The following is a 20,955-nucleotide window of genomic DNA, read 5'->3' as shown; positions in this document are numbered from 1 at the left end:
ACATCAGGGTCTTTTCCAGGGAGTCTTCTCATGAGATGGCCAAAGTCTTGGATCCTCAGCTTCAGGATCTGTCCTTCCAGTGAGCACTCAGGGCTGATTTCCTTCAGAATGGAGAGGTTTGATCTTCTTGCAGTCCATGGGACTCTCAAGAGTCTCCTCCAGCACCAGAATTCACTCGGAGATCACTCGGCTAGGAATGATCTCCAAAAGAAGATCTACGAGTGATCTCCAAAGAAGAAGATATTGATTATCTAAGTCCTGGCGTGGAGAAGGGGAGCTTCAACCTCGCTGGCTCAGCAACCCACAAAGGCCCTCTCCCTCCCACACTTCCTCTCGCGGAGCCATTTCCTCGGGAGGAAGCGGGTTTTTAAATGCACCGCGCAGCGCGGCTCGGCTGCCTCCTCGCTGCGGGCGCGCAAGACAAACGGATCCGCTTCTTCTGACGCCGGGACCGCCCCGCCGGGACCGCTAAGCGCAGGAAGGCGGCCGCGCCGAGGCAGGAAAGGGGCGGAGGGCCGTCGGGTGGGCCTGACTTCGCCGCACAGCCCAGGCAACGCTGCCTCTCTCCGCCTCCTCGCAGTCCCCCGGCGGCGCCTGCAGCAGCAGCAGCAGCAGCGCTCTCTGTCCCGGCAGCTATGGACGGCGAGCCGAGCGGCAAGGAGCCCGACGACGCCGACCAAGCTTACGGTAAAGGAGGATGCGCGGGAAGATTGCGCGCGGAGGGATCCCTCGGGCCGGGGCTCGCACCGAGGACTTTCCTTCCTCCCCCCCCCCCCGCCAGCCGCTGCGACAATGGCGCCCGCCCCTCGTGAGGGGCTTTGCCGGTGGTGGCTCTGCCCGGCTAGGGCGTCGGCCCAAGGCGGGGTGGCTCCTCAGACCCCGGGCTCCAGCGGCCTCCGGCTTCTCCCCTCGGCGCTGCTTCCAGCAAATAGGCAGGCGCCCGCTACCTGAAATCCAGGGCAGGTGGATGGGTCGTAGCCCCTCTCCCAGGTAACAGGTGTGGCCCGACGAGGAAGGGAAAGGGGTTGCTGGTTTCTTCTTTTTTTTGCCGGGGGCGGGGGGGGGAATAAGATATATTGCTTTGTTTGTAGCTTCCCTCTATAGCAGTGGTTCCCAGCCTTTTTTTTGGCCATGCCCCACCTAAGCGTCTCTAAAATCTTGATCCCATCCCCACCCCTGAGACATATAATTCTTATTATTCAAAAAGCGAAGTCCTATTCACGTGGAGGAAGCCTAAAAGACCATTCACTGTTAATAACTCATTCTGGAATATCCCCCCTTAAAAATCAAATTGTGCCCCACATTGGGAACCGGGGGTCTATAGGTAGCAACCTGTTAGCTGGGGCAGGATAGGAAGGGGGGGTGCCAACTTGAAATTTTATTTATGCTTTTCAGGTTTATACATTTCACTAATTTTACAGTCATTTTGACATTTCAAAACTTGACTTTCTTGAATAAACTATTGGGGGGGCAGGTAAGCCCCGCCCCGCATAATCAACCACAAGATGTGGCACACGAACACCATTTGAATGGCAATGCCCATCAACTTTTGGGCGGAGCGGTCCCCTCAAATGTTTTATTGGGGGTGGCAAAGGGACCTCAGCCCCTAGGAGTTGACTCCTATGGTGGGGGGGGCTTTCTCATCTCCCTGTGACCACCAGCTCCCTCCCGATGCAAGGTGGGTTGACTCTTTGGGTGTTCATCATCGTCCAACCTCTTGGCTCAGGCAGCTTCTGCTTCTCCATTGGCCCAGGAATGTCTCCTGGTCTCCCTGGCTAGTCTTGTGAACCGTTAGAAGATGGGCAAATTGATTATGGCATGAATTTCTTGAGGACCACTGACTTTATGGACTGCAACTTATGCCACAATCGGCATCCAGGTACCCCAACAGTCTTTGTTGCCTTTTCCGCAACAGACTAAGGGGTCTGCCCTCTGGCCAAAGATGTATGGGAACCTCTATATAAACAGGAAGCAGACAGAAGCTGTGAAAACAGCAGTGCTTGTGGGTGACGAAGCGTCTTAGCAGGCAAGCTTTTTTTTCAAACGCTGGGGGAGGAGGGCATCTATCCCTGCCCACCGGCTTGAAGGAGTTCTCTTCTGATTTAAACTACTGCAAAACAGTGGTTCTCCAAGGGTGTGGCAGGAGAGAATGGCAAGTGTGACGGGGAAGATTCTAGAGAGATCAAGAAACATTTAAACATTTCTGAGTAGTGTGGATGTACAATCAGAAACAGTATCCACTCCTCTCTTGAAAAGAATTGTCTATTCTTCTACAGTTCTTCATGACATATTGTGAACAGGGATTTTCAACTCTGATAAATATGGAAGATCAGAAAAGAGAAAGGCTTTTTTGTGGTGATGAGGTCATGAGGGTTTGTCTCAAATTGGACCTCACAGAAATGAGATTACCCGGCAAATAATAATTTATTATTTATACCCTGCCCATCTGGCTGCGTTTCCCCAGCCACTCTGGGCGGCTTCCAGAATATTAAAATACAATAGTCTAAAGCAAGCTCACACCTCTCATTGAGTTTGTATACATAAGGTGCATATGTAAGAGGTTCATTTAATCATTACATTTTGGGAATAATTCATGTTATTATGTAGCTGCATTGTTTTATACTCCCCAGATGTCCCACGATCATATTAAAAAGTTGTGTTTGATGTTATAAATCAAGCACTGCTAGTTGTTGTTTCTTTTTGTTGTGCAATGTATTTCTTATCAAGAAAAGGGTCAATGTGGCACGAGCAAATTTTTATTCTGAAAATGTGGCCCAGGGAAAAAAGTTTGAGAACTTCTGAACTAGAGCAGCAGGCAGCTCTCTTTTATCTAGGCTCCATCAAAAGGCCTTTTCTAAACTCACCGCCTGAAGCGGATTAAGTAAGTGACAGAGGAGAGTGAGGCTGAATTGGTTGATTGTAAGCTACTTACAGGGACGCAGGTGGTGCTGTTCGAAAGCACATCAAAGTGCAAGTAGATAAATAGGTACCACTCTGGCGGGAAGGTAAACGGCGTTTCTGTGCGCTGCTCTGGTTCGCCAGAAGCGGCTTAGTCATGCTGGCCACATGACCCGGAAGCTGTACGCTGGCTCCCTCAGCCAGTAAAATGAGATGAGCGCCGCAACCCCAGAGTCGTCCGCGACTGGACCTAACAGTCAGGGGACCCTTTACCTTTAAGCTACTACATTAGAGGGTCTGTACCAGGAGGTCCTGTGCCCAAATATGGTGCACGAGGAGGCAGCCTGCTCCTTCCACCAGTGCCAACCAGAAAGGAAAGGGGTTTGTTGTGGCCGCAGAACGGCACTTTGGAAGACCGGCCCAATTCCCCTTGCTCAACTTTTCAAATTCTCCACTGAAGGCCCCCAGTATTGGCAGTTGTTAGCAAGTGATGCCCTGACTTTAGTTGCTGCTCTCAGAGCAATGTGGGCAGTGGGAGTTCCCCTTTCGTTGAAGGAAGTGTTGTTGTGCTTACATCATGTGCTGAAGATGTAGACGTGACCAGTGGGGTGCCAGGCGGACTCCTTTAAGGCCTTCCGCCTCTGTTTTAGTGAGTTGCTTTCCCTCTGAATTGTGCTTTGCTCTGGGTTTCTCTCTCTCACACACAAGGCTGTGCTGCCTTCTTCCACCCACATCCGCCCTAAAACCATTCTTGCTTCTAATCACTCTGTCCTCACGCATGACTTCACTTTCTTTTTCTTAAGACAATAGCTTGGGCAGTGACTGGATCATTCATCATCAGCTGAGGAGCACAAGTTTCGACAGCCATGCAGTGTTAGAAACTCAGCTATATAAGCTAGGAACCAAACGGCTCCTTAAAACCAAGGTTACAGTCGCCAAAACAGAACATTTAGGGAAGCTTTTAATATTTGGTGAATTATTGTATTTTAATATTTTGTTGGAAGTCGCCCAGAGAGGCTGGGGAAACCCAGCCAGATGGGTGGGGTATGTATGTATGTACAGTGGTACCTCAGGTTACAGACGCTTCAGGTTACATACGCTTCAGGTTACAGACTCCGCTAACCCATAAAATAGTACCTCAGGTTAAGAACTTTGCTTCAGGATAAGAACATAAATCGTGCTCCGGTGCAGCAGCAGCAGCAGCAGGAGGCCCCATTAGCTAAAGTGGTGCTTCAGGTTAAGAACAGTTTCAGGTTAAGAACAGACCTCCAGAACAAATTAAGTTCTTATCCCGAGGTACCACTGTATGTTTGTATGTATGTATGTATGAATGAGTAAATAAATAAATATTATTATATAAATTATTATTATAATATCTAGTTGCCAGCTCTAAAGACAGCTCTAGTAAGACAGCTCAAAAGTCTTGTTTTTCAAAGGATGGACTGACTGTGATTGGTTCTCAGTCAAACATCTGGCTAGTTCAGATGACAACCTGGAGCTAGGTTAAGAGCTTTGAGAACTGAATGAAGAATGTCACTTGATCCAGGGACAGTCCACATAGATTTTGGCCTATTCCTACCTCCCCCCCCCCCCTTAATGCTGACTGCTTCTGCTCAGGCTGCGCAGAAAAAGCAAACTGGTTCCTGAAATTCAATCTGATCGTGCAGATAAAATATAACTGATAAAATTCTACAGGAGCTAGTATTAGTGTGTGAGAACAGTCCAGATCCAATGAACCGCAGATGGTGGAGATGTCAGGCACCATTCTGGCGCCCAGGCATCTTCACTTGGTCTCAGGTGATCATGGCTGAGTGGGGATTCAAAACCTGGTCTCCCAGGTCCTAGTCCAACAGGCCAGGGGCCAGCAAACCTTTTCAGCAGGGGGCTGGTCCACTTTCCCTCAGACCTTGTGGGGGGCTAGACTATATTTTTTTTTGGGGGGGGGAATGAACGAATCTCTATGCCCCACAAATAACCCAGAGATGCATTTTAAATAAAAGGACACATTCTACTCATGTAAAAACACGCTGATTCCCGGACCGTCTGCAGGCCGGATTGAGAAGGCGATTGGGCTGGATCCAGCCCCCGGACCTTAGCTTGCATACCCATGTGCTAAGTACTACACCACACTGACTTTCATTTAAAAGCATTTTAAAAAATAGAAAAGGAACATTGAGGCAAGGGAGGAGAGGAGAAGGAGAGAGAAAGGGAGAGAGAAAGGAAAGAGAAAAAGAGAGAGAGAGAGAGACAGAGACTGCCTTTAACCCTTTCACCACTGGCAGTTTTTAGCTGAAATCCAGCCTCAGCTGCTTCTCCCACATGGGAGAAAAAGCAGCTTGGGGAGGTTGATTTTGAGCAAAGAAATTGCTGGAAGGGAAAGGATTGCAAAGCAACCCTGGGGCATATCAATGGATATGTCCATTCCAGATTGCAGCATTAGAGGCTGCGTTTTGTACCCACAACAAAACACCTCAGGGGAAAACTGCTATACTGTACCTTGGCACCATAAGTAGCTTGTCCTATAGTGTGCCACCTAGAAGCAGTTTCTCAAGTAAAAACAGGACAAGAAAAGATAGGAAGGAGAGATTCTTAAAAGAGCGAGGTGCCACGCCTCAAGGAATAAGATTCTGGGCTTCCAGTTCTCTCATGCAAGGGAGCTGGTTGCTCTTGCTCTCTGGCAGGGGGAGGTGCAGTGCTCAGAGGCACTCGCTCATTGCTGAGTCCTGGCACTGAAGGAGAAACAAAAGTGCCCCCTGGTCAGGTCTGCCAGCTGGCCGATGTACAGCAGGATGCTTAATGCCTCTCTATGCCCATTGCATGGGACGCAGGTGGCGCTGTGAGTTAAAGCCTCAGCGCCTAGGACTTGCCGATCGAAAGGTCGGCGGTTCGAATCCCTGCGGCAGGGTGCGCTCCCGCTGCTCGGTCCCAGCGCCTGCCAACCTAGCAGTTCGAAAGCACCTCCGGGTGCAAGTAGATAAATAGGGACCGCTTACCAGCGGGAAGGTAAACGGCGTTTCCGTGTGCGGCTCTGGCTCGCCAGAGCAGCGATGTCACGCTGGCCACGTGACCCGGAAGTGTCTCCGGACAGCGCTGGCCCCTGGCCTCTTGAGTGAGATGGGCGCACAACCCCAGAGTCTGTCAAGACTGGCCCGTACGGGCAGGGGTACCTTTACCTTTACCTATGCCCATTGCACCTGTCCCCCAGTGGCCTCTTGACCTCAAGCACACAAAGAAACAAGACTGGGACATCCAGAAACTCTGGTGCCAGTGGCGTAGCGTGGGGGGTGCAGGGGGGCCGGCCGCACAGGGTGCAACATCTGGGGGTTAGAGTTAGGGGGCGCAAATCCACGGGTTAGGGGGTGCAAATTACTTGCCTTGCCCCGGGTGCTGACAACCCACGCTACGCCACTTTCTGGTGCTGTCTCTTCTGAGACTGAGACCCTAAACTGGGCCTTTATTCATTATCTCAAAACAGGGTGGATTTGATTTAAATCAAATCGATTTAAATCATGATTCAAAACACTAGTCAGTAAGACTTGATTTAGTTTTTACACTTATATAAAAAATTACTGATTTGGTTATACTATTAGAAATACATAGACAGATAATTATGAAATTATTGTGAGGTTTAATAAGTTAACTGTTTATATTTGGACAACTTTTCTGCTTTATTTCATTGGAAGGAAAAATAATAATTAGTAACAATTTAAACAATTTATTTAACTGAAACAATGACATTATATGTATCTATGTTTGTTAACTGATGTGGTTCAACGGATTGTTTTTTTAAAAAACAAAAACACTTAAGACTGAGTTTTAGCACACATGAAAAACTTAAATCCTTATTTCCTGATGAATAGCCTTTGGACTATAATGTAACTTAAATAGGAAACTATCTTTAGAAAGATTTTTCCTCCAAAAGCATTTTATTTTTAAAATCTGATTTAAATAAAAAAAAAAAATCCATATATATATATATATATATATATATATATATATATATATATAAAATCATTTATTTTTATCCACCCTGTCTCAAAATGAGAATTTCAGCAGCTGTTGCTTCTTAACATCACCGGTAGTCTGGTAGAACAATGCTTCCTGAACCACCCTAAATTTATATAGGGTGGTATATAAATTCAATAAATAATAATAAAAACGAAAACAGGGCTTGATGTGACAGCGGGATCCATCACTGGAATCCTTTTCAAATATTAAAGCAGCAAATGGAATAGGGATAGCAGAGATGCATTTTAACCCCTCCCCTTGCTGTTTTCCCAATCAAAACCATCCTTCCAGTTATCTCTCAAGATAAGCTAACAGCAAGTTCTGAGGGGTTAGGAGGGGAGGATTTTGATGAGGGAAATGGGTCCAATTTAGTCTGCTTCCTGCTCTGCACCCCATTGATTGCTTTTCAGCTTTGAAAAAGAATCTAGGTGGTCTAGTTGCAGGTCTCTGATATAGAGCTGCAAGAATTACATCTTCTGCTTCTCTTTCCTTACACCCTCAGTGAGACTACAGAGCTTTCTCCCTGTGATTTGGCACAAGGAGTGTGCCAAGAGGACCTGGAGTAGTTGTTAGAACCAGCAAAAGCCTCCATCAAGCAATTGGTGGGTCTTTTGATCCTGGCTGAGCAGCTGATAAAAGATAAAAGCCTTAAAAGCTGTCTAGAAGCACATTTGCTCCTTTTAATTAGCTAAGCCATTTTCCATTTAGCTCCTCATCTGTTTTGTCAGCCTCATGACAAGTGTGTGGGACGGCTCTTCTCCTGCCCTCCCAGGAGGAGGAAGCAGCCGCCTCCAGATGGGTTGGAGAGTTTGGGAATGTTGAATGCAGCTGAAACTTCGACATTTGCACATGTGAAATTTGCATTCTGTTTGCAAGCAGCAAAACAGAAATTTGCAGTGTGTTCCTGTGCACCTGATACCTACCAGGTTTTCCTGAAAGTGTTTTATTTTACACTTATATCATTTGTGACTGGTTGAAGTTGCTCTTGTGGTGCATGCTTCTCCTAAGTACAAGGACTTTAAAAAGAGAGAGAGCTTTCATGTCGCAGAGCAACACTCGCTCGTGCCCTATAGACAACAAGCTGCATTGTCTGTAGCCACAGAATCTGCATGCAGTTTGGGGCCAAAAAGACACCCTGTGTGTCAGTGTTGGGCTGCTGCTGATTCCAAACAAAGCAGGGCTGGAAAAGCGGGTAGAGTTTTGAGGCAGAGCATTGGCAAGCAAGAATGGAGGAGCTCAATATTTCCCCTGACTCATACTTTCCCCATGGAAACTGATACTCACCCCCAAGCTGTATTTCTTTGGTGAGACACCATTCCTGGATGTATCCCCTGCTAGGCTTAAAAGCATTTGTGGAGCGGAGGAGGGACATGGCTTCCCCCGCCATGGGCCTTCTTGTTTGTCCCTCTCCGCTTTGTAGGGATGCACCCTGGGTTCTGGGTTCTACCATCACATTTAGCTTGCCCCTCCATCCTTCCTTGCCTCCAGCTCCCATGGCTGCTAATGCCTCTTGGAGTGGTCCTTGATTTTCTCCTCTACTCACCTGCTGCCTTCTAATTCCCTTTGTTGGGCAACTTGACCCACATGGTGAGAACATGCAGTGCCAAGAGGGGTGGCAAGGCAGGATTCTGGGCCCAGTCTGGATGCCCATTTTGTGGATTTCCAGAAGGATTGTAACTCAGACAGATAAAATAATCTTGGCATACAAGACCCTAGAGTCAAACACTGGATTCTCTAGCCTTGTTGAAGTTCCCATTGGAGCAGGGTAGAGAGGACCAAGGGAGATGGAACTATCCAAGTGGACTCCGGTGGAAGGGACTAAGCCAGGCTTCCTCAACCTCGGCCCTCCAGATGTTTTGAGACTACAATTCCCATCATCCCTGACCACTGGTCCTGCTAGCTAGGGATCATGGGAGTCGTAGGCCAAAAACATCTGGAGGGCCGAGGTTGAGAAAGCCTGGCCTAAGCAGAGATTTTGGGGAACAGAGGCGGATTTAGGTGAGCGCAGCTGGTTCGCCCAGACTGGGCGCAAAGCCAAGAGGGTGCTGCAGCGGGCGCCACAACAATGATGTAGAACAGAAGCTGAAAGGCAGGGTGGGTATGTTGAATTTTGGTGAAGGACAGCTAGGGCTAACCTGGTGCAGCTGGTTTAAAAGGAGCTACCATGCAGCAGCAACAGGATGGCCAAACCCAGAGAGGCAGATGTGGCTCATCAGATATCCTGGCTCAGGACAATGAGGGCATGAAGCAGGAAGTAGCGCCTAGTCTTCCACGGTACTAACCTCTGGTTTCCTCAGATGGTCTCTTTATAGGTTCCTCCCCTGAGTTTGCTAATTCCTGGCATTGTTGCTTCACTACCGGTATTTTTTTCTTACTAGTGGACGCCAGTGGTGTGTGTGAGTCATGGGCTGGCTCATAGCTGCATGGTCAGATGCAGGGGGTTCTTCTGCGGCAGCTTTCTGTCTTTCCTCACACTACTCTACCATTGATGGCTGGGGACACACTTGGTTTCCAAGAGCCATTGGCCATTCCCTGGGTTTCATGGGAGTTGAAGTCCAGTGACTTATGGAGGGCCCTGACCGCTTTCTGGCCTTGCTTATCCTATCTGCTGCCCAGACCTGCAAATCGTGCCTTAAGACAAGAATATGATATGTCTCTGACAGTTTAAGACAGGGATTCCCAACCTTCTTTAAAAAATAAATAAATAAATCTGGTGCTGCATGTAGAACTCTAATAAACTTGTGGGCATCAGAAATACCTATGTTGCAGAAGAAAAGCGGGCGATGCTCAGACAAAACAAATAAACACAGACTGAAAGAAGACTCCAACAGCCCCCCCCCAACTAAACAACAGGTAAAAAGGTAAAGGACCCCTGGATGGTTAAGTCCAGTCAAAGGTGACTAGGGGGTTGTGGAGCTCATCTCACTTTCAGGCTGAGGGATCCGGTGTTTGTCCACAGACAGCTTTCCGGGTCATGTGGCCAGCAGGACTAAACTGCTTCTGGTGCAATGGGACACCGTGAGGAGTGCCAGAGCACATGGAAACAGTGTTTACCTTCCTGCTGCAGTGGGACCTATTTATCTACTTGCATTGGCGTGCTTTTGAACTGCTAGGCTGGCAAGAGCTGGGACAGAACAACGGGAGCTCACTCTGTTGCATGGATTTGAACCAGCAACCTTCTGCTTAGCAAGCCCAAGAGGCTCAGTGGTTTAGACCACAGCGCCACCCACTCCCCCACAACAACAACCTCCACAAGTGCCAAAACATATTTTTTTAAAGAATAACAACATTGGGAGGAGACTGGATTATTGGGGGTTTCAGCGTGGTGTTTGAATTTCCCATGGTATCCATCAATGTCTCAATGGGGACTCTTGGTTTAAGAACTTCTTGTGCCAGTATCTCAGAATGGCTTGATAAGGGTTTATGTCTTAAGTGTGTAAAACCAGCAAGGAACAGTGGTTCTAAAAACAAATTATGCCCTGTGGGTAATTAGCTCAGGCATCATCTAAGCACATAAAAAGATCCCTGTTGTATCAGGTCAAAGTGGTGCAGCATCCTGCTCTTACAAAAATGCGAGCAGAACCTGAGCACACCCTCCTCATTTCCAGAAACTGCTATTTAGGGATACACTGCCACCTTCTGCATGAGCTTAGTTAACAGCAAATGATTGTGCTTGTTTGATGCTGTGTATGGGACTAAACAAAAGAGTTGGCCAAGAAGGAGAGCCGCTAAGAGCCAGTTTAGTCCTGCAGCTAGATCAGTTACAGATATGGCTTAACTGTAGGTGAGTGTCCCTGGGTAATCCACTGCCTCTTGGCCACAGTTCTCCAATTTGTACAGTGGGACTGATAGGTAAAGGTAATAATAATAATAATAATAATAATAATAATAATAATAATAATAATAATATCAGTGGGACTGATAGTGACTTGCCTAACTGGGTAAATGAGAGAAGTCTGTGAAGCATTTTGTATGGCAAAAAAGCACTACAGAAATGGCCAATAATAATTACAATTAAAGTTATTTGCATTTATATACCTTGGAAATCTTGGGAAGACTTTTTCTCAGGCGAAGGGTGGGGGAAAGAGGGGGAAAGCATAGAACAAGATTTGTGAAGTCCCGATCAAGTAGTTTCACGATCGGATCCAGAGCTGCAGCTGGAGGAAGACCCCACTTTCTTTGTTGGGATTGTAGGTGCCACTGGCCATCTTGGGAGTTTCAGCACATGTTCTGCAATGTTGATGTTCAAGCAATCTACACAAATGACACCTAACAAGTAGCGTTTTACAAACAATAAAAGATGCATGAATCTGTTGACTTCATGGATGTTGCTATCAGCCCCAACACAAGTCAGTTGACTTCCTGGGTAGTCTAGGGTGGGGGAAGATGGGCACCAACTGTTCTTCCTAAAAATAGATAGTGGGGTTGGGACTCTTGTTGTTGTGGCTCTTTGAGGAAGTGCTTCTGCCACACCTGCTCCAGTAAAGGAGAGGTAAGCAGGAGTGTAGAGACCCAAACTTATACAGTGGTACCTCGGGTTACATACGCTTCAGGTTACAGACACTTCAGGTTACAGACTCCACTAACCCAGAAATAGTGCTTCAGGTTAAGTGCTTCAGGATGAGAACAGATATCGTGCTCCAGCGGCGCGGCAGCAGCAGGAGGCCCCATTAGTTAAAGTGGTGCTTCAGGTTAAGTACAGACCTCCGGAATGAATTAAGTACTTAACCCGAGTTCCACTGTATGTTCTCATTCCCAAAAGATAGGCAGAGGATATCAACTAAAGCCCTGGCTTGCTCTTGGGCCTTTGACAGCAAAAATCAACAGAAGAAGCTATTCACAGCGTGAATATAAGCATTGGCAGGAGATAATGTCTGCAGTTCAAGCTGTTGTTAATACACATAGTTTGATATTAAGTGGAGCTGTTATTCCAGGTTTGGCTGAATTTTATTGTTGTTTTATTTTTGTGCTGGTTTCACAGGGCTCATCCACCCTTCTGTTTGGTCTGTGACTTCTTGTTCCATCACTTTCCCTGGGAAAACCCACTGCTGATTGCTGAAAATGTCAATTGGGTTTTCTGCAGATTGACAGTTGATGGGTCAAGACTGATGGGACAAGAGAAAACCCTCTTGGACCCATGACTAGAAAGCGCAGGGCAGACGGAAGTGCGGATGAACCCACAAGATTGCAAAGTAGATAGCATGATATTTTCTACTGGGAGATGGATATTGCAAATAGTTTTTATCTTGTATCTTGATTTGTATTTTATACATGTTTTGAGTTGCTTTGTGGGGCCAAAAAGGCAGATTTGAATCTGTAAATCCTTTAAAATATTCAGAAGATGTGAACCATAGCTGTCAACTTACAGATTTGAAAATAAGGGACCAGCAGCCTGGAAAATAAGCGATCAGCAGCCAAAATAAGGGATTTTCCAAGCACAGGTATGTTCAACTTCTGAGCCCCTCCAAGCCAAAGGCAGAAAGCCCAGCCAGCAGCCAAACGAAGCCTCAAGCGGTGGTTCCCACAGTGCAGCAACCCGGCAAAGGGCATGCAACAAGGAAAACCACCGTCACCTCTCCGCTGGGAAGCGCTGAGCAAGGGCGAGTCCCCAGGCAACGCAGCCGATTTGATTGGCACAAGGCATGCAAGCTCCACCCCCCAGTCGTTCTTAGACTCCTTATTGGGTGAGCAACGCAGCCAAGCAAAAGAGTTGGAGCCTCCCTCCTCTCTGGCCAGCAGGGAGGGAGGAAGAGGAGCTGCTTCCTTTGAAACCCGGGAAATTTAAGGGACATCATCAATAAGGGACAGCAGCGGGACACAGCACTGGGATAAGGGACTTTCCTGCCAAATAAGGGATGGTTGACAGCTATGATGTGAACTGTAGCCCACAAAATTCATATGGGGAAGCATCATAGCTTAGTGCTTGTCCTGATGACTCTCTGAGGGGAAAGGCTGTGGCTCAGCGGTAGAGCTTATGCTCTGCATGCAAAAGGTGTCAGGCTCAAACCTTGGTGTCTCAGGGTGGGACAGGAAAATACTTTTGCCTGAAACCCTGGAGAGCCTCTGTCAGTCTGTATTGATAATAATGAGCAAAAAGTAGAGACATCACCTTGCCAACAAAGGTCCGTACAGTAAAAGCTGTGGTTTTCCCAGTAGTGGTGTATGGAAGTGAAAGCTGGACCATAAAGAAGGCTGATCATCGAAGAATTGATGCTTTTGAATTATGGTGCTGGAGGAGACTCTTGAGAGTCCCATGGACTGCAAGATCAAACCTATCCATTCATAAGGAAATCAGCTCTGAGTGCTCACTGGAAGGACAGATCGTGAAGCTGAGGATCCAAGACTTTGGCCACCGCATGAGAAGAGAAGACTCCCTGGAAAAGACCCTGATGTTGGGAAAGATGGAAGGCACAAGGAGAAGGGGACGACAGAGGATGAGATGGTTGGACAGTGTTCTCGAAGTTACCAGCATGAGTTTGACCAAACTGCGGGCGGCAGTGGAAGACAGGAGTGACTGGCGTGCTCTGGTCCATGGGGTCACGAATAGTTGGACACGACTAAACGACTAAACAACAAAAACAGCAGCAACAACAACAACAACAACAGTGCCCTCCAGATGTTTTGGGCTACAGTTCCTATTGGCTTGCAGCCAATAGGACCAAATGTCAGGGATAATGCTAAGGGAAAAAAGGTAACAGATTAGAAACGGTCAGAAAAAAGACTGGGAAAATGTATCCAAAGGCTCATCTGTAAGTGGCTATGAAACAAGATGAATGGAAACTGGGAGCAGTTCCCAGCAATGTTTACTTTGGGCTGATGGGCGCTTCCGGTGAAGCTGAGCCCTCTCGGTCCTCTGACAATAGAACTTTTTCATAGCAGAATAACTTCCTTTTTCAGTGGCTGAAAATTGTGCTGCAGATTGACCTGTCCTGACTCTTCTTTCCTGCACTTGGTACTGTATTTGCATTAAGAAGAAGGAGGCACATTGCAGCTGCAGTTGGTTGTTCAAACTAAATGGGGAAACCCTTCTTTTTAAGGACTGGGGGAAGTTGCCTAGTTTTGGTGGGTACCGCAAGGCTCCACCTGGCTGTCCTCTCTTAAGATTTCTCCCTACGCCCTTTGATTAGAGAGCAGGGCTTTACTCGTGTTCTGGGCACAAAGTAGACGCTCTTTCTGCAGTGAAAGATTTCTTTGCTTTAGAATCCTCTCCCCCAACTGGATCTGCAAAGTCACTTCCTTGCTTGTGTTTAATGTCATGGGAAAGTCTTTGGTTTACTATAGCTTTTCCTTTTTATTGGAAACTCAGAATCTTAGAAGTTCCCGCTGCTCTTTTGTATTAATAGAATCCTTCAACACTGGTAGTTTTAGCTGTTTTAATGGTGTTACTGTTTGTGTTAGTCTCTTTCTGTGCTTCATTTTACATAAAAGTGACTCCTTTTATTTATGTTTACTTACTACTTGCAGCATTTATACCCTGCCCTTTAGCCAGAAAGGTGTGGATTAGGGGGGGAAACAGTCAAATAAGACAATCCCTGCCCTCAGGCTCATAATCCAGAAAGACGTGACAGGTGAGGAGAAAGGAATAGGAGGGAGGGAGCAAGCAAGCCCAAGCGACAGTTCTTAAAGTTACAGACAAGGTTCAGGTTGCCTAGCCCTTGATCAAGAACAATCCCTCCCCAAAGCACTCCCCCAGCCCCAAAATAATCAGAATCGGAAGCAGAGCTGGTGACAGCATTTGGGCCAGGAGGGGTGGGCATTTTCTGCCATACAGTTCTACCCCCGGAGAGATACATATGTTTCATAAATAAATGATTAGCTAACACATTCCCAGCATGGTAGCATATGCCATCCCATCATTGCATCCGACTGTGGGCTGCTTTGATTGCTGCCCCAGGAACCAAGGCCTCCTAAGATGGATGTTTCCTTGCTGTTTTCATACCTGAGACACAGGTTATCTAAAATTAGATAACACACTTCACCCTTGCCTTCAGAAATATGCAGATATACTTTCTCAGTCTGTTCCTAGAATAGTGGGCCTGCAGTCTCCTTACAACTATGAGACAGCCCAGGGCTGGCATCCCACCTCCCCTTTGCCCAGCTAAACAGGTTTTAGATATAAGACTGTGCTTTCTAAGCAGTGGTGATGTAAACTGTGATAAGTACTGTGGGAGGCAGTGGAAGACAGGAGTGCCTGGCATGCTCTGGTCCATGGGGTCACGAAGAGTTGGACACAAATAAACAACAACAACAAAACGTAGAGAGGAAGGGGATTCCGATTCCCTTCCTCCACTAGAGGAGAAACTTCTAGCCGCACCCCCTGTGTTTGTTAGCTGTAGTGTAGGTTGCATCAGGAACTTCCAAGGCATTCTTAACACCCCCACCACCCCGCTGCTGCCATTGCCCATGCAGTAAGAGAGAGGGTAGGCTCAACCTATCCCAAGAGGCATGGGATGTGTGGCCCCAAAGCCCACATCAACCCCTCGTGTAGTGCATGGCTGTTGCCTTGACATACAGTTTGAGGATAACACCTAGTCACAGTGGTGTGGAGACCTTGAGACCTTATGGGACGTGGGTGGTGCTGTGATCTAAACCACCAAGCCTGTTGGGCTTGCCAATGATTGGTGGTTTGCTCTGTCCCAGCTCCTGCCAACAAACACTGGCTCCCTTGGCCTGAAAGCAAGATGAACACCGCTCCCCATAGTCACCTTTGACTGAACTTAACCATCCAGGGGTCCTTTACCTTTTTTTAGACCTTGAGTGTAACTGATTTGTAGAACACGCAACCTGAAGAAAAAGACAATTATATGCTTTAGTAAATGAGGAATACACACACAAACACGGCTACAGTTCTGGAAGTGCCTGGGGCAACTTTCACTTCTACCAGAAACTCAGTGGATGGCTTGAAGCAAGCTGTTATCTCCTAGCTGCCAGTCCCCACTGTCTGCAAAACAAGGATAGCAATGCTGGCCTTTACACACAGTGTGGTTGTAAGGGTTACACAAAACATATGAGAAGCGTTACCATGCTCAGAAGTTGCATGCATAACAAATGTGGCAGAGTATTATTAGGTGCAGGGCTGGAAAGTTTTTCAGATTCCTGGGTGATGTTTTTAGGTGTCAGTGCAAATTTCTAAGTGTCTGAGCAAGCTGAGTCTATGGGATTTTCCCAGTTCTAATTGTTGGTTTTGGTTAATTTCATGAAAAGGCATCCTAGCACTGTTCATCTGGTATGTTTATGGTAGTTTTACAACTTAAGCCAATGACATCTCCAATTCCAGTAAGGTAAAGGTAAAGGGACCCCTGACCAATAGGTCCAGTCGCAAACGACTCTGGGGTTGCAGCGCTCATCTCGCTTTATTGGCCGAGGGAGCCGGCGTACATCTTCCGGGTCATGTGGCCAGCATGACTCAGCCGCTTCTGGCGAACCAGAGCGGCACATGGAAACGCCATTTACCTTCCCGCAGGAGTGGTACCTATTTATCTACTTGCACTTTGATGTGCTTTCGAACTGCTAGGTTGGCAGGAGCAGTGACCGAGGAACGGGAGCTCACCCCGTAGTGCTTGACAATTTAAGGAGCAGCAAATCCTGGAAACTGCCCTAAGAACATAAGAAGAGCCTTGCTGGATCAAGCCAGCAGCCCATCTCCTCCAGCAATCACAGTGGCCAGCCAGATGCCCAGTAGAAGCCCACAAGCGGGATCCGAGCACTACAGTGGTTTCTAGCAAGTGGTATACACAGTGTGGATGAAAAAGAGAGTGGCTGGAAACACAGACCTGCCCATTGCTGGCAGCCCACATTGGCTTGTTGCTTCATCTTGCTACATGTCTCCAACCCATGGGTAGCAGCCCACAAACAGATGTACAGCAGCGTTTATCAAACTTGGCCCTCCAGCTGTTGTCGGACTACAACTCCCATCATCCCTACTGGTCCTGCCAGAGACACAAGTTTGAGAAATAATACACTGATGTACACACACCCTTAGGGGACGTGGGTGGTGCTGTGGTCTAAACCACTGAGCTTCTTGGGCTTGCTGATCAGAAAGTTGGCGGTTCGAATCTCTGCGACAGGGTGAGGGCCCATTGCTCAGTCCCAGCTCCTGCCAATCTAGAAGTTCGAAAGCACATCAAAGTGCAAGTAGATAAATAGGTACCTCTCCGGCGGGAAGGTAAACGGCATTTCCGTGTGCTGCTCTGGTTTCCAGAAGCGGCTTAGTCATGCTGGCCACATGACCCGGAAAAACTGTCTGCGGACAAACGCTGCTCCCATGGCCTGTAAAGCAAAATGAGCACCGCAACCCCAGAGTCGTCTGTGACTTGACTTAACTGTCAGGGGTCCTTTACCTTTTTACACAAACCCTTACACACATTGCAACTGTGATGAACTCAAGGCGCCTGCTTAGTGCCATACTAGTGCATCCTGGCCCCCTGGTTAGGTAGAAGCTGTAGGTGTGTGAGTGGTGGCTGTGGGAACCAGGCCTGGGGCAAAGTATGTGAGTCAGTGAGTGTAGCTTGGAAGTGGAAAGAGAGAGGCAAAAGGGAAAATCAGGTGCCCAACAGAGGGAGCCTTGCATTCTTTAGAGTGCTAGCCTGACATAATTATTTGTTCCAGATTGCTCAAGGCAATACTTGGTTGAGAAAGTTTAGCTACTTGAAGGTCACACAGTGAGCTTGGAGGCTAGAAATATATTTAAGCCCAGTGCCGCCACCCCCACAACCCACCTTGTCGGGATTGGCTTTCTTTTTCTTGTCTTGAACTTAAGATGTTCTTTCTGAGCTGCTCAGTGAACAGGGAGCAACCCTGTTGGTTATGGAGAAGCGAGTCGCACGTGCAACGCCTCCCTTGTGCAAAAAGGTTTGGGGCAGGGCGTCTTTGATCCGGAGAGGGTCTCGCGGAGGCAGCTTCCCTCCGGTCCGCTGCTTCTGCTGCTTTTCTGTAACAGTTCTTGGATTGGGGTGGGTGGAAAGGCGCCTCCGAATACTTTATTTGCAAATAAAGAAGCTTCGGTCGAGCCGGCTCTTTGCAAGGCAAGGGCGTGCCGCCTCCCCCCCCCCCCTTTGCTTTCCTCCAAATGTATTTTACAGGTTTGGCCAGTTCAGCCCCCGAGGCGCCTCATTGGGCGGTTGATCGGCAGCTGACTGGGGAAGGAGGGAGGAGAGAGAGAGAGAGAGAGAGAGAGAGAGAGAAGGAAAGCAAGCCAGCGAGCAGGAGGGGAACTCGGCTGGGATGGCGAGGGAAGAGGAGAGTTACTATGGCAAGCATGGTAAGGCCGCCGGGCTGCCACCCCTGAGCCCTGCGAGGAGGGAGGGGGTGCGGGCAGCAGGTGGCCACGCGCAGCTCAGCTAAGGGGGCTTCGGCGTCCACCATCGGGAAGCTGCAAACCCTCGAGGCGGGGCTGGGCCTTGGGGCGCAAGGCAGCTCGGCCTTGGCGGCGTCTCCCCGAGCTGTCCCAAAGTGCGAGCTGCGCCAGATGCTTTCTGTGCAACCCGGGTTGTTGCGCGCACCGCCGTCCCTCCCGTCTAAGATTGGCCACCGAGCAAGTTCAAATTCTGGGCAGAAAGAAGTAGCTGGCGCCAATCGCGTCGGTTCAATCAATGGGGCAGGGGGGAGGGGAACTAGTTCAGCTGCCGAATAAATAATAATAATTCCAGTGGGTGTGGGGGGGCGCGAAGAAGGGCAGAGCCCCTTCCACCCCTCCCGGGCTAGGGACGCCCCCAATGCGCCTCCGGGCAATTTTAAGTCCTTGCTGGTGCAGTTTCTTTCTGCGCCTCTGGAGTGGAGGTTAGGAAACGGGCTTACTAAAAATACTACTCCCGCTGATCCACTGGTCCTTCGGCCGTGGGCGCGCGCCTCTTACGGCGGGGCGCACCACCGGGCGCTCAGTTCCGCGTAACCTTAAACCGGATTGCTATCCCCAGCGGGGCTGCGAAGCTGCTCTGGAACGCAGGCGCCTTCTGGGAGTCCGGGGGGAGCGCAGTAGCCGGGGAGGAATGTCGGCGAGCCGCCGCCTCCCCTGCCCAAAACGCGCGCCCGGTCTAAGCAGAGAAACTTGCGAGTTCCGGAAAGAATGCTTCCAAAACTACGCGCCGCTGTTCTCTTTGCGCACTCCCAGCAGAAGGGATGTGTAGGGGGCAGTCAGGGGTTAGCTATGGGGAAGGGAACCAGGATGTCACTGCAAGGCTAAGGAACTACAAACTGTAGGCCATGTACTGTATGTATACATATGTATGTATGTGTGTGTGTGTATGTATGTATGTGTGTATACACACACACACACACACACACACACACAGAGGTAGGTAGCCCTGTTGGTCTGCCGTAGTCGACACAAAATAAAAAAAATTCCTTCCAGTAGCACCTTAGAGATCAACTAAGTTTGTTACTGGTATGACCTTTCTTAAGAAGTGTGCATGCACACGAAAGCTCATACCAATAACAAACTTAGTTGGTCTCTAAGGTGCTACTGGAAGGATTTTTTTTATTTTATATATACACAAACACACACAGTCACCAGGCCCGTTTGCTTATCCCAACTCCCTCCTCTGGCTGTGGCTGATGTACTCCTGGCTAATAATAATAATGCAATAATAATACTGGAGTGGGGAGGGAATTCAGCACTTAAATGGCAACCATTTTTCCCCAATAGGCCCCTGGAACAAAGTATCCTGATAGTAGCAATAAAGTCTCCCCCTTCACATGTTCTCTGGGAATTCCCCATGGAGAAACAGTGACAGTGGTGCTGTCATTGTTGTTGGTTTTTTACTTTTATATATAACACCTTTTCTCCCAAGGAGGTAATTGTGACTGCAGCAATCAATTCATTGGCCGGATTAATTAATTGGAACATTTAAAACAACATTAAAAAGTGCCCCAGATGAACTGAGCAGCAGGTTTAAATATATGTCCGTGCTTATAAAATTGGCAGGTGACTTATGCGTATCTTGAAAGAGGCAGATTCTGCCTTTTCTCACACACAGGAGAAATCTCTCTTCTGATACCTCTGTGGCAAATGCATGCCTCATCTGAAAACAAAGTGTTCTGCATCAGAAATATTGAAGGGCGTTTCCTCCCCAACACTGAACCATTTTCTTGAGCATCTGTCCCCCAGGATAAAGCACAGTCTTTAATGCTGGCTGGTGGTGTTAAATGTCCATCAGAATAACCTCCTGCCCACCCCAAATGTCTAATAGAATATTTTGTACTCTCTTCTCCACAACATAGACAAGGATGTTGTGCTTTATCTTAGCCTTATCTTACCACAGAACCTTAGTATAAAGTTATTTTCAGCGGCATTACTTCCATACTAGCCCCCGGTCCCGACCTAGTCCCGGCGGAAGCTATAAAACTTCATGCACACTGGTGGGCGAAAATCCTGGCCGTTACTTTTGATGCCGTAAACAACAGTGGGAAGGTTCCAAGAATATGGAAGGATGCGATTATTATTCCAATTCATAAAAAGGGCTCGACAGATGACCCGGGAAATTACAGGAATATCAGTTTATTGTCAATAATTGGGAAAATATATGCACGGTTCTTGTTAACTAAGCTTACTAAGTGGGCCGAAGAGAACAACCTGATTGGGCCTGAACAGGCTGGTTTTAGACCGAATCAGTCTGCGGTTGACCATGTCTTAGTTTTATACCACCTTGCCCGGAAATATTCCGCCCCAAATAGAGGCCAACTTTGTGCAGCCTTTATTGATTTAAAGGCCGCTTTTGACAGCATCCCCAGGGGATTACTTTGGGGAAAATTAGCACAATGGGGAATAGACAAAAGACTTTTGTGGCTAATAACTAAATTGCATGACGGATCAGCCGCAAGGGTGAGAATCACTCCGGCCGGCGACCTCTCAAATTCAGTAACCATCAATAGAGGTGTCCGTCAAGGATGTATCCTTGCTCCGACCCTTTTTAATCTATTTATAAGTGATATGAGGGTGCCTCTGATAGATTCTCAAGAAACGATCCATGCCCCCCGCCTTGCCCAATATCGTTGCCCCCTTCTACTCTACGCAGACGACGCAGTGATCCTATCTTTCTCAAGAGTAGGCCT

The 20,955-nt window shown here is 48.0% G+C and overlaps 1 protein-coding gene across 5 annotated transcripts in view; it reads left to right on the top strand.

Annotated features, from left to right (window-relative positions):
• Positions 1 to 337: 337 nt before the first annotated feature.
• The window catches only part of SLC44A2 (solute carrier family 44 member 2 (CTL2 blood group)), a 59,834-nt gene continuing 39,216 nt past the window's right edge, over positions 338 to 20,955 (top strand). Inside the window, exon 1 of one of the 5 annotated variants that reach the window (XM_083718867.1) lies at positions 338 to 687. In XM_083718867.1, coding sequence (XP_083574993.1) covers positions 636 to 687 — 52 coding nt within the window. In that variant the 5' untranslated portion in view covers positions 338 to 635. Of the gene's footprint in view, positions 688 to 18,023; positions 18,167 to 20,955 lie in introns of those variants that run through there. The other 4 variants (XR_014559347.1, XR_014559348.1, XR_014559349.1 and 1 more) reach the window with 4 other exon arrangements.

This window comes from Podarcis gaigeae (genome assembly GCF_964106915.1).
Source record: "Podarcis gaigeae genome assembly, chromosome: 17".
Classification (NCBI taxonomy): Eukaryota; Metazoa; Chordata; class Lepidosauria; order Squamata; family Lacertidae; genus Podarcis; species Podarcis gaigeae.
Note: the sequence above shows the minus strand (reverse complement) of the source record. Positions and strands in the feature narration are given on the sequence as shown.